General features: G+C 28.6%; 2 protein-coding genes across 3 annotated transcripts in view; both read left to right on the top strand.

Annotated features, from left to right (window-relative positions):
* Window positions 1–496: 496 nt before the first annotated feature.
* LOC113372575 (inorganic pyrophosphatase-like) lies at window positions 497–4,229 on the top strand. Its single transcript, XM_026612923.1, has 7 exons — window positions 497–807; window positions 1,501–1,616; window positions 2,117–2,387; window positions 2,484–2,608; window positions 2,679–2,830; window positions 3,038–3,147; window positions 4,036–4,229. The coding sequence occupies exons 1-7, from the start codon at window positions 633–635 to the stop codon at window positions 4,074–4,076; spliced, it is 990 nt and encodes a 329-aa protein (XP_026468708.1). The 5' UTR covers window positions 497–632; the 3' UTR covers window positions 4,077–4,229.
* A 3,202-nt stretch (window positions 4,230–7,431) lies between these two features.
* Window positions 7,432–13,417, top strand: part of LOC113372519 (proteoglycan Cow) — a 198,874-nt gene continuing 192,888 nt past the window's right edge. For both annotated transcript variants that reach the window (XM_026612855.1, XM_026612856.1), the window contains exon 1: window positions 7,432–7,593. In XM_026612855.1, coding sequence (XP_026468640.1) covers window positions 7,489–7,593 — 105 coding nt within the window. In that variant the 5' untranslated portion in view covers window positions 7,432–7,488. The remainder of the gene's footprint in view (window positions 7,594–13,417) is intronic.

The raw sequence follows: 13,417 nt of genomic DNA, 5'->3' as shown, positions 1-13,417 counted from the left end.
AGAAAATGAGTCACAAAATATACTGATAAAATCAGTATCAGTAAACAACAAGGTACAAAGGTACTCTTGAACGTTGAGTACATTTAGACAGGTCAATCACGAATGATGATAAGTATGCATTAATAAATGAATGATGTGTCCGTACATATTATTTATATTTGCAAATAATAATGATAATAATAAGCTGGTATAGCTTATAGCTAAAGAATTTTCAAAAAGTTGCTCATATGAGAGGAGTCCTCATTTATTTATTAATGGGGTGTCCCTTAATGTACTCATAGCTAGCTCAAATCCATTTTAGATTTAGTTTTGAACTCCTAGGTATAAAAATGATTTGACTATACGTTAATTGAACTAAACTGCTTCAATTAATGAGGAAATGACGAGATATTACTCGAGACATCTGTGGATATGTGGGCGCTACGTTATTCATAATTATTACAGGTTTCTGTAGAGCAATAAGATAATTTTGCAAAATAAATAAAAAAGTCTTAATTCTTGTTATTGCGTCATATGATTAATGTACTTAATTATGTCATTATTTTAAATTTATGAATAATTCTTCTTGACAATGGAAAAATTCCGATGAGATAATATTAGTGATTAGGGAGGGATCTTTGCACAGCTTAGCAATGTTAGTGACGCGGCTGTCACACGTGTTCAGATTTAGTTCTAAACAGTTGAACGTCGGCCGCTTCTGTTCGCAGTACAAATATTTTAGTTTAGTTACTGTTAGAAAATCACCAAAAATGTACACCATCGAAGAACGAGGAGCACCTAACAGCCTTGATTACAGGATTTATTTCCGTAAGTTTCCTAAAACATTTTATGTTAGAAATTGCACAAAATATTTTTCTTGTTCCACAAATTCGAGAACTTTCAAATTCCGTGATGTTAGATTGCTGGAAAACCGGTGTAGAGAAAGTAATAGGATATTGGCATTTTGATTCAACTTTTACAAATAAATGCGAATTTGCACGAACATTCTGTACATAACCTTATTTTTTAGTCCAAATTATCAATATTCTTCAGTTCTTGCTTCAATAATTTATTTTTTATTCTAAATAATTATCAAGTATATTTATAGTTATATAACATAGCACATTAATGAATGTTACTTAGTAATAGTTCTTGCTGATGTGTTAAGGAATTCCTTGAACAGTTTATGAACTCTTAACGTGTGGTTAAATTTGATAAAAATATTCTAAAGGTAACGAATTTTATAATAAATTAATGATATTAACTGACAAAATTGTAATATATAACATACATCTATATGTTTAGATTGTCTTTTAACAAGGCATTTTCAAATGGTGACTTGTGCACAGATTCCTTATATACTTATCGTGCTTTTCTTTCGAATGTTTTTCATCTACTTTTAAATATTTTTTTAAATCTTCTTTATTATATCAGTAATAATTAATTACTGTGTAGTAATCTTCTTTATTATATCGGTAATAATTAACAATTTACTGTGTAGTAAATTATCGATTCCCTCAGGTGATGAACATGGCCCCATTTCCCCGCTTCATGACATTCCCTTGTATGCTGATGAGGAAAAAAAGATTTTCAACATGGTTGTGGAAGTACCTCGATGGACAAATGCTAAGATGGAGGTTTGTGGGTTATTGATTTTTCATTTTTAATTGGTATTGATTTGTGTAATTGCACGGTTTGAGTATTTACTTAAGTTTCTTTATATTTGTTTAGTAAAGTGTTTTACATTCCAGCAAATTATATTATGTTATGTACATTTTCTCTAATTATATATATATATATATATATATATATATATATATATACATATACATATACACAGTTTCAATGTTAATATTTAATCTTTAATATTCAATAACAATTTTGTTGTACTTTACTAAATGTTTTTAAAACTATATCAAATATTTTAACGCAACGTAGAAAATGTTTTGGGAATAGTAGATTAAATTCATATTTATTTAAATATAATGTTTACATTGAATGGAATTCAGGTTCTAAATTGAGATTTAATTTTGTTTAAAATAGAAATGTGAATGTTTTCGGAATTTGATTAGAAACATCTGTTTTTACAATGACTATTGTTTTAAGATAGATTGTTAATTTTTATTTTTATCTAAAGATCTGTATGAAAGAAGAATTAAACCCAATTAAACAAGACATTAAGAAAGGTAAACTCCGATTTGTTGCCAACTGTTTTCCCCATCATGGGTATATTTGGAATTATGGAGCTCTACCACAAACTTGGGAAAATCCAAATCATCTCGATGATGGCACTGGTTGCAAAGGTGACAATGATCCTATCGATGTTCTAGAAATTGGTTATAGAGTAGCTAAACGTGGAGAAGTAGTTCAAGTTAAAGTTTTGGGAACAGTAGCATTAATTGATGAAGGTAAATAGATTTTTTTTATATATTAAAATGCATCTTATTTAATATTAAATTTGTTTTTAAAAGCACATTAATTTAAAAACGTGTTTATATTTTTAGGCGAAACTGATTGGAAAGTTATTACAATTGATGTCAACGATCCTATAGCTGATCAAGTAAATGATATAGCCGATGTGGAAAAATTCTTTCCAGGATTATTGAAGGCAACTGTTGAGTGGTTCAGGGTATGTCAAGCAATAATTTATAAATATATAAATTTATCTTATACAAATATATAAGATAATTTTATTTTAGATTTATAAAATACCTGATGGTAAACCTGAGAATCAATTTGCATTTAATGGAGAAGCCAAGAATTCTGCATTCGCTCTAAAAGTAATAGATGACGTACATAAATTTTGGCTTCAAATGGTTACTAAAGAAGTTGACGGTGGTGGCATTTCATGGTAGGATAGTTAAATATGATCATTCTTGATAAAGATAGAGAAAAATTATATAAATATGTTTTAAACAGGAATTGAATTATTGTAGTAGTTTTCAACTTTTCTGAGATAATTTTTCATAATTTATTTCTAGTGAGCAAAATATAAATTTTTAATGTTTTTTTTATTTAACTCTATATTTCATCTTGAATCATTTATTTGAAATTGCAGTAAGAATGCTACAATCGACTGCAGTCCATTCAAAGCAGATCGAGCAGAATTATTGGCCACTATAAATCAAGCCCCCGAATTTGGAAGTCCTTTGCCAATTGAACCAATAGGTATGTATTTTTCTTTAGAACATTAGAAAGTTTTAAATTGGGAAATAGCTTATTAAAAACAAAAAAATACATACATTGATATTAAATTGTAACTAAATACTTGATCTAAACCCAAATCTTCTAATTCACATATAGAAACAGTATAACAATTCATCTAATATTTCTTCTGCAGACATGGGTTCTAAATAGTTTATTTAGATTTGTTCATTGTTCTTGTAGAATTTATATATATGTAAAGTGAATGTTTTTTTTTTTGTCTGTGTTGTATCTTTCCAAATATTAAGTCTTTTATTTGCTTAACTATTTGAGAAAATCTTTTTATTGTTTATTGAAGAATCTTGTATGTAATTTAAAAATGATAAGTATCTTATCTGTTTATTTTAGATTTATTTGAATTTTCACGTATGTTAAAAATAGAATATAATATTTCATGGCAAAATAATTTTTGATGAATGGATTTGATACATATTCAAACTCTACATAAGTTAATGCAAAATACATACAAGATTTTCACACTTAACTAATTCTTAAATTTTATTCTTATAATACTGAATATTCATATACCTGCACAGAAATTGATACACAAGTTTATTCACTAAATATTTTTTTGAAGGTCATCTGATCTTGCAGAATTTTTACACTAGTTTGTAAAAATTAAATGTGTGGTTATATGAAGCTTACTTGGTCTTATTTTTTATTTGTGTTGATTTAATTTTTTTGATTTTCAGTCGACAAATGGCTTTTTGTTAACCTGGAGAAAAGACGCTTTAAGTTATAATATTTGTTGTTACTGTATTAAGTGATAATATTGAAAGCTTAATTTGTAATTTTGTGGTTGTGTGTAAATAATGAATTTTAAAACTTACATTTCTTGTTCTTTCTTTACAGTGGACAAATGGCATTTTGTACATCTAACGAAGTTCCCTTGAACAATTTTTCTGTTGCTTTCTATATAAAATACAAATTTCAAACAAGGTCTCATTTCAAATAGGATAGTATAAAATTACCAGTGATTACAGTGTTAGTTTAAAATCTTATTTATTGCTTTGTAAATTGATATTAATAAAAAGGTACATGTAATTGATTAATAGGGGTATTTTATGTTTAGCAAAGTCTATTATAACTTACCTGAGAACTCCACTAATCCATCCCATTCCTTTTATCTTATCTAAAACCCTAATAGAATATTTTTAGTAGTAGATTAGTAGTTTTGTGCTTTGTCTTACGTTCATAAATTTTTGCCGTTGCACGTTTAGGATAGTTTCTTTAGTATAGTGGGGTATATACCAGTGAAACGTTGTTAGCAATTAACCATGTTATTAATATTAATATAAGGGAATTAAGTTATTGAAACAAAATATACATATCGAAGTAATCTCTTTAGAAATGTTATGTAAATGTTGAAAATAAATTTATCTGGTAAAAATTTGAATTTTGAATTTATAAATTTTTCATATTATTTATTCGCATGAAATAATATTGTTTCCGTATAATTTCAACTATATTTTGTATGAAATATTTTTGTGTATAATTTCAGCTAATTTCTCCTTTAAATTGATTAAAAGGCAATAGGCATTTATAATGCCATTTTGACTATTTCGTGTAATCGGACAATTTTAGTTTTAATTACCAAAAATGATATATTGAAACATACATAAAATTTTGCCGAATTAAAAGACGTATATTTTTTCATTGCGTAAGTAACAATTGATGTGAATACTTTATAGAGGCAAAAAAATTTAAATGTATAATGCTAAATTTGCAAAATGTTAATAATTACGACTTTTTTGCTTAGTTGTACAAATGTTTAAAATGTCGAAGTACAAATTTGTAGAGCACTTATATTTTCTTTGTTTTATGTGATAAAAGTAAAAGATTAGCGTATTACCTTGTTTCTATTTTTATAACAGGAAATTTTTTTAATCTCTATGATTACCAATTAAGATAACGGCTTACATTGATATTGAAATACATATCATAATTATATCAGCAATGATATCACACAGTGTGAATTATAATATGTTGAATTAGTTTATATTGACCTAATGTCATGGCTTACTGAAACATGTACATATTGTATATAATAGATATTATTGTGTTATGCAATTATTTTCATGAATTTGTGGACATTGAAGAACATATGTTTCATTATTTTCTGTAGTATTTTGCTTTAATATTCTGAAAATAATTAATAGTAAACTGTGAAAAGAGAACACTATGTCTTCTCACTTCATAAATTTTAATGCGCGAGCCGCTTAATAATCATAATAGTACATTATAATTAATTTATTGATGGAAGAAAGTTGATGAAATAAATAATATTCTACTTTAGAAATTCTTGGCGGCACGCAGAAAAATATTTAAGCCGCATGAAGCTCGCCGGCCGCGGGTTGTTCATCCTTGATCTATTGTATCCGAGGCTTCAATACGAACTGAGATATTGTGTATACAAACTGCCGAGTGCACCAGAAGAGACAGTCGGGGGGTACACCAAGAATTTTAATAATTACCATGTGTTGTTTAACCATTTAATTAGGAAGAAACGGTCCGAACGATCTTTGCCAAATCTAATCCCACTGCAACGGATATATTTAGAACTTAACTGTTAAAAATCGGTTCAGATTTTTTTTGTGAAAATGTGAACGAAAATGTTTGAACTTGTCTGCTAATCCTGAAGAAATGGCTTTTTCGATCCGCACGCAAATGCCTTATCAAGTTGCACCGACCGGATTTAAATTTTTGAAATCGGTTTAGCGGTTTTTGAGAAACATAAATCTGCTTCGGGAAGTTATAACTTATTATGATAATAAATTATTTAGGTTTGGATGAGGAACTCTCGATAAAATCACTACAAGCGTTGTCACCAAAATTTTTGAACAATACAGTGTGAATTTTAATTTTCACTTTCATATTGTGACTAGTGTGCGATAGAGAAATGTTCTTACATTATTACTATTATCTAATATTTGTAATGTACACCTAAGTCTGTTTTCACACGGTCTTTTTGTACACGGTTTTGATATAACACGGTTTGATAATTTAATATTTTTAATTTTTTTACACGATTTCATTCCATTTAGCACGATTTGAAATTTTATGTGCTTAAATTTTTTTTGTCAAATTTAATTTTTGCGAAGTATGTTCATATCACAAAAAAGTATTTATGAAAGAAAAAAGTCTGAAACCATCGATAGTATCGATAGTTTGCGAACACTAGCTTAAAGATTTAAGTGAATAGCGCATCCCCTTTAGCGCATACAAACAATTTTTACTGGTCAAAGCAAATGTGAATAGCACTAACTATGAATTCTTGTTCTTAAAAATTCTTGTTTTTCACTAATTTTAATAGGTTTTAGAGATTAGGAACAAATCACCCATTTTTGTATAAGATCATTGTCTTTTTTTACACGTTTTTTTTACACGGATTCTTCTGGAACCAATCTACCGTGTAAAAACAGACTTAGGTGTAGTTAAGTTTTTTAATCCATTATATAGAATAAATTTATATACTTTTGAGTTCAAGTCCACATTGCAAACAATTTGAAATCACCTGAAATACCTAAAATTTAGACCAATATTATTTTATTTGTAGGATTAGTAAACTTATTTAACTAATATTATTTGTATTATTGTTCAAAATTATTGGTATATACTATTTCTAATCTGTGGTGTTGTCGCGCCGGAACGTCGTTTTAGCACTTCCTTTTTGGACCGGAACGCGTTCCGGAACTATAGATGATTTCTGATAACAAAAATTGTCTAACGTATTGAAAAAAATTAAAATAAAATGCTTATTTATAAACGAATTTTTGATGAATTTTTATTATTATTTTTATAAATGAGGGCTCGAACCGAACCCAAATTCCGAAACGTTTTTTTCTGCTGAACTGCAACTCAAACTGAACCGAAACAAATACCAGAACCGGTTTTTGAACCGTTTTGGCGTTCCGAAAAAAAATATTAGCACAACACCACTGGTTCTAATAATTGAAAATTTGTTTTTATATCTGATTAGTTGCATAAGTTATTAAGAAAATTATCAACCGTACAATGTAACTTGGGCCGACAATCGCGCAGGCGCCTTCTTCTTCTATTTCCGTGCTGGCAGCGCCATCGCGCACAAGAACGCCGCACTAGTCATTGTCTTTGCGAGTTCGATTGTTGCGACAGTACCGCGGGTACTCCGGTCGTTCGTTGCTCTAGTGAGTGTTGATTTATTTACATACAGAGGCAATAAATAAATTAAAACTAATTATTAAATAGTCGGTTAATATATTACACGCGTTATTATCGGTAACTTATCATAATATTGTTAAAAGCTTGTGCTGTCAAAGTGAAATTATGAAATTGTTTTGGCTTCTTTTCGCGATTGCGCTGTTATCAGTGTCTCTTGCAGACGGAAAGAGAAAACGCAAATTCGACGGTGATTTCGAATTCGCAGAGGAGGTAATTTTGTAAAATATATTTATTATTGTGTAAACCATGTCAGAGAATACATTATTGATAAAACAGAATTAATCTTCTTGATTCTGTTTATTGTTTTTTAAATATTAACGCTCCAAATAACTATAAATTAATATATTTTACCTTCACCAATTACCATTAGCATATATTTATATGTTTACATTAACTTCTGAACCTAAATGAATATCACATATTCTTCGTCCTTTCTTCTTCTACATATGATATGTTGTTTATTTTTTTGGTCGTCTCACCCGGTTTTATATCTCAGGTAGATACACAGGTGCATAGTGAACGCAAGTTTCATAAACCTCAAAACACTGCGTTTATTTATTTAGGTATTTATGTTTTTTTAACACTTGAATAAAATTACGCAATGTTTTGATCCTTATCGAAGGATTTTGATACTCTCTGATAATATTTTTTTTGGCATTTCTATTGTTTATTACATAAATACCTCGCATATAAAACACGAACAATAAATTTTCAATGAATAACTAATAATAATAATAATACAATAGTATTGCTATGCTTATTGCTTTCTTTTTCATGATTTTTTTCGGAGCTATTTTGTAGGATAAATTAAATATTATTGATAAAGTTATATCTTACTACCCAACATATGTAATGAAATAAAGCAAAAACAGATTTTTTTTTACCTTACGTCCTATGAGCTGTTGGGCTGAAACTTCCCCTTACTTCCTATTTTTTAGATGGTAACCCAATGGTTAATCCATCCATACTTGATGATTTTATTATTAGAATTAATCTAATAGGACTGACTTTTTATTGGTGCAGCAATGTCGGGCAAGGGCTATTTTCACTTGGAAACATATTGCTATCTATATTTCCAAGTGAAAATCGTTGCCACTGCTGCCTGGCAACAGGCTGCTCGAAGTGGGTATCGAACCCGGGACCTCTGACACAAGTCCCGTCGCTCTCAACCGCTTACCTACGGGCTAGCCCAACAATAACAGATGTCAATAAATATTTTATACGACATTAATTAAATCAATGCGGCTCTGCATTTTATATTCTCAATTTTTATAGTAAATTCAAGCTTGCAGGCGAAATGATAAGATCTTCTTAAAAGGTTAGCTGTCGTCGTAAAGTCTAGGAAACATTAAGCAAGCCTTGAAAGAGTTTGTCTTTGTAGCATAAGTTACATACATATTGTTAGGAAAATTATAGACTTAATTATTTAGTTTTTTATGTAAAATTGTATAAAAAGTCAGTTACTGACTTCAAGTACTTTCTCAAAAATTGAGCACATTAGCCGTGCTCTAGCACCAAGTAGTTTCGGATTTGATCTTAACCTGGATAAGCTCCATATCAAGCAGTGTGGTTTCAAATTTCGCTTGATGTTATAGATCCCAAATATAATCTTAAGTTAAAATTGTCTTTTGCAGGCATCACATACAATAATTTTAATACATTAAACATACTACAGTACATTTTAATAGCAAAAAAGAGTGGTTAACTGGGTTGCCTATTAGAAGAAAATAACATATTGGAAAATCAAAGTTCAAGGAATACGTCCTGATCTCTTTTTTCTTTGAAACAAAGTATGTATAGTATGCTTGGATGTATGCTGAAAACTGCCACTTTTTTGGGAAGCTCGATTAAACCATTTTGGATGGTTCAAAAAAATTTAATTTCTATTGTCAATGAGCAGTACCCATTAGCTTTTGATGAAGCTACCGCAATTGCAGAAATATACGAAGATAAATTTCACATATGACCATCAACTTACCAGACTTGTATAAAACAATTAATGCTAGGCATATGCATTTGAAATATTCATAAATCACATTTTTAAAAATATGCACTTATAAGGGGGCCGTTCAAGTATTACGTAAACACTATAGGAGGGGCGGGGGGTTTATTGATTTGTTTATTTTGTGACATTTTGCTGACAGATTTTGCTTACTTTTGCTGACAAAGGGGGTGGCGGGGGGTAAATAATTGTACTAAATCTGCTTACGTAATACTTGAACGATCCATAAACGCAAGACTCCTAGCATCTCTATTTTATGACTCTTTCAATTTTGATTTACTTATTTTTGTTTTAATATTGATAACCTACATCTTTGACTAACAAAATGTCTGTACGTCGATTTTGATACCTTAATTGACGGTGTTGAAGCACTTTCGGTCATATGTGGACATTTCCAATTACAGTTTCTGTCTTTCATGATTTTATTGCAATCTGTAATTCTAGTTCGTTCTGAATTCTGTTTTTGATTTTATTTTGTTTTCGATATATGACGCATTGCGTCATTGTATCTAGTCAGGAAGTTCGGCGCCAGAACTTGTATCAGCTGGCATTGACAATAGCGAACTCCTCCACCCACTACTCCACCTACCACGGGAAACGATATTCTTTTATTTATCCACATTAAATCTTTGGCAACTCTTAGTAACTATTAGAACTAGGAAACAACGAATATTTCAGTTATTTACAAATGGAAAACAAGTTACATGAAATCGTCGATATTCAAAAATCATGGAGTCGGTTAATATGTTGTTATACATGAAGCGGTAGTGATATCATGTGCATATGTATAAATGATTAAAATTTACTTCTATGTAAGGAACCTCAACCCAAAGGAATATAATGTGCAGTGAATTTTTTTTAAAAAGTACCATTGCCAGCGAATATAATAGTTTTACTCCCCAGTTGTTTCAAATGGTATTATTCCAATTGCAATTTTAAGTCTCTCATTACCAACACGTGGTCTTTTCTTCGGCGATAGCAAGTAAGCATTATCGTTTGTTGTTTCCTTTGTTTTTGTTAAAGACACGCTTCTGCCCGACCTAATGAGCCCCCGGCTCTAGTCTCTGGAACAAGACAATCGCAATGCACAACATTCTTATCAAGCCCCCAGCCAATTATAATGGAATCACAATTAAGATTAATCATGCATATGTAACAATGTGATGTTATTATGCAAATATTGCTATTGTTGATGCTACATTTCTGAAGCTATATAATTTAATAAGAGTTGAGCTGCAGCGGTAAGGCGACCAACACCAACCTTTTCATGCTTAATGAAATGCAATTATAAGCAGAATATACATTTTTATAAGAAGTAGTATGCAATTATAATTTAAAAAATTAAAATCATATTTTTTGTTATGAGAATAAAATTATTGAAAGCTATAATAAACTAGTTGTAAGTAGCATATCTTGCCTTAAGACTTAATCAACAAGAATTAGAATTAGCTATACAGATAACATGTTCAACTGTATATTTCTGAAATAAAGATTTTGCTTTATTTGCATTAAAAAAATAGAACAGTAATGAATTTAATACTAATAAAATTTATTTCATAAACATTTTGAGAACAAAATGCAATCAATGAAAATTAAAAAAGAAGCAAAACATCTGAAAACAAGAAAATGAAAAAAATTGTAAATTCATTTCAGGCCGCTTTCGAGTAAATCGCTTTTTATTCATGCACGAAACAACATTCATTTCATCCCAAAAAAGATCTCTTCTAGCATCTGTTTAATAAGGGTACACATTTATATTTTTTATTAACCATTATTAAATAAAAAGTGTGAAAGTAAAAATATACAATACCGATTTACATAAATATGCTAAATTTTTTAAAAAAAGAAAAACGCACATAAAACAGACTGAATCTTAATTTTGTAGTTTAGAATGATTAGACAAAAATCGTATACATTATTACATATACTTCAGTAGAATAATCAGTAATATTATTTTCTATATATTTATATTAATAATCTTTATATATTTAACAGAAACATTGAGATTTGCTTCATTTTTAAATAAATAATCATGTATTATTCTCCAATGAACTTTGACTTTGCTTTTCCGAAATGATAACACATTTATCACAATTGTATTATTCACGCAAATTATAGTACATATATTTAAAATAAAAAAAACTGTATTATTTCTCAGTAACAAACAATATAGTGTAATGTCATTATAGTAATGGTTACTTATACGTTTTTATAATCAACTAAGAAACTAACTCTTCAAAGTTTTCTTTTTATCCCTGAATTATGATAAATCATTTTTATAGTTCAAGAAATATTGAGTTTTAATTAAAAACAATTTCATTCATGTCTGTATTCGTAATTGACCGCAAAAATATATGCAATAGTTTTCAAATTTTATTACAATCTAAAAATTAGAGAAGTCGTTTCTTTATTTACACTTTAATTTTCGGATTGAAAAAAATTCAATTATATTATTTGAAGGATATAATTGGTGATTCAATCAACTTATCTGATGGCAGAGACCGTATTTAGTATCTTTTATAATTAATTACAACTATAACATATAATTTAATTTTAATACTGTATAACTGATTTATCATGAATTTTCTTTCTCATATTAATGATTAACAATTATGAACAGATGAATGCGCGACTATCTAATGCAATTCACAATTTATGAATATTTTATACAAAAATACGATATCTTTGACATAAATAATATGACGTTTTGTAATATTAATATACCTTCTACAAGAAGTCATTTCTATTCTTAGTTACCATAACTGGTTATTCAATATTTTCATTTTTATATGTATCTATTACATTGCAATAAATCCGTCTAGATTTTTATAAAATGAAACTATATTTGCATAATATAATGAACTATTTCAAGATTATTTTATTTACCTTGAGGTATTTTATAGAAACAAAGAACAAACGCTCAACTCGTGAGCATCACATTATAATAGCATTTTTAAGTTATATTTTATAATCAAAAATATGTATGAATCTTGCATTTAAATTAATTGAAAATATTATTAATAGCCAAGAAATATAAATAAATCTTATAAATAAATATGATCTGATCATACATTTCGAATTTCCACCTTGTGTCCCGGGTTTTTCTAAAAGCTTGTTTAGACTTTGTATGTGTCCTAAACCCTTAATGCTTCTATAAAATGTACTTATATATATTATATATTAGTATGAGTTAGACTTGGTGCTTAAATTGAAATGCCTGTGAAGTAGCATTTATCAAATAATCAAGGATATTCCTTCTGCAATATTGGCGGAGTATTATAAGCCACTTCAAATACTCAGCCTGTCTCATATGTACTTTGAAAACATATTAAATTGTAGGTGAACTTGATATCAACTTCAAAGCTGCTTGATCAGACAATAATGCTAATAAATGTATATACAAGAGGATTTATATATATATATATATATATATATATATATATATATATATATATATGCGAGGTGTGCTCAAAAGAGAGGAAACCTTTTCAAGTTTAGCATCGCATATTGAATTTTCCATGTTTTGATACACAATACACGATCATAGTTTAAAGTTTTTGCAGATCAAACATCACCGAAACATGTTCACAGAGAATTTTTTTAGAGCTTCATACATTTAGATTTATACAGTCAATCTATCTATCTAAAATCATTTAGCATATTTGAAAATTTTTACAATTAGCAATAAAGGAAATAGTAATAGAGGCGGAATCCATAAACGAGCAAGACAATGTATGTACCTGAATTTTATATTCACATCCATTTTTTATATTTATAGTAAAATTAATTTTTAATTATGGTCAAGATTTTACCAGGGCTTTTTCTATTTAACCCGGGACCCTTTGGGGTAGGGGATACTGGTATGAGTATAATACCTGTAACATATAATAATTAAGAGAGACTAGCAAATGTAAAGAGAGAAGAAGGTTGTTTAGTGAAGTTCAATATATATCATAATTTAAATAGTGGTTTTATTCACATATCTTATGGTAATGGAATATTTACAATTTACAGTCCGGTTATATCTAATTA

This window comes from Ctenocephalides felis, unplaced genomic scaffold, assembly GCF_003426905.1.
Source record: "Ctenocephalides felis isolate EL2017-DRISC unplaced genomic scaffold, ASM342690v1 CF-g0.4_SCAFFOLD_01604, whole genome shotgun sequence".
NCBI lineage: Eukaryota > Metazoa > Arthropoda > Insecta > Siphonaptera > Pulicidae > Ctenocephalides > Ctenocephalides felis.
The sequence above is the reverse complement of the archived record's forward strand: the minus strand, read 5'-3'. Positions and strand labels throughout refer to the sequence as shown.

What these genes read in the sequence shown, in the direction of transcription:
- LOC113372575 (XM_026612923.1), top strand. Translation starts at nt 633, where the DNA reads ATGTTAGTGACGCGGCTGTCACACGTGTTCAGATTTAGTTCTAAACAG. An exon ending in TGATTACAGGATTTATTTCC is followed by an intron (nt 808 to 1,500) that starts GTAAGTTTCCTA and finishes CGATTCCCTCAG; the next exon opens with GTGATGAACATGGCCCCATT. An exon ending in GACGGTGGTGGCATTTCATG is followed by an intron (nt 2,831 to 3,037) that starts GTAGGATAGTTA and finishes TTGAAATTGCAG; the next exon opens with TAAGAATGCTACAATCGACT.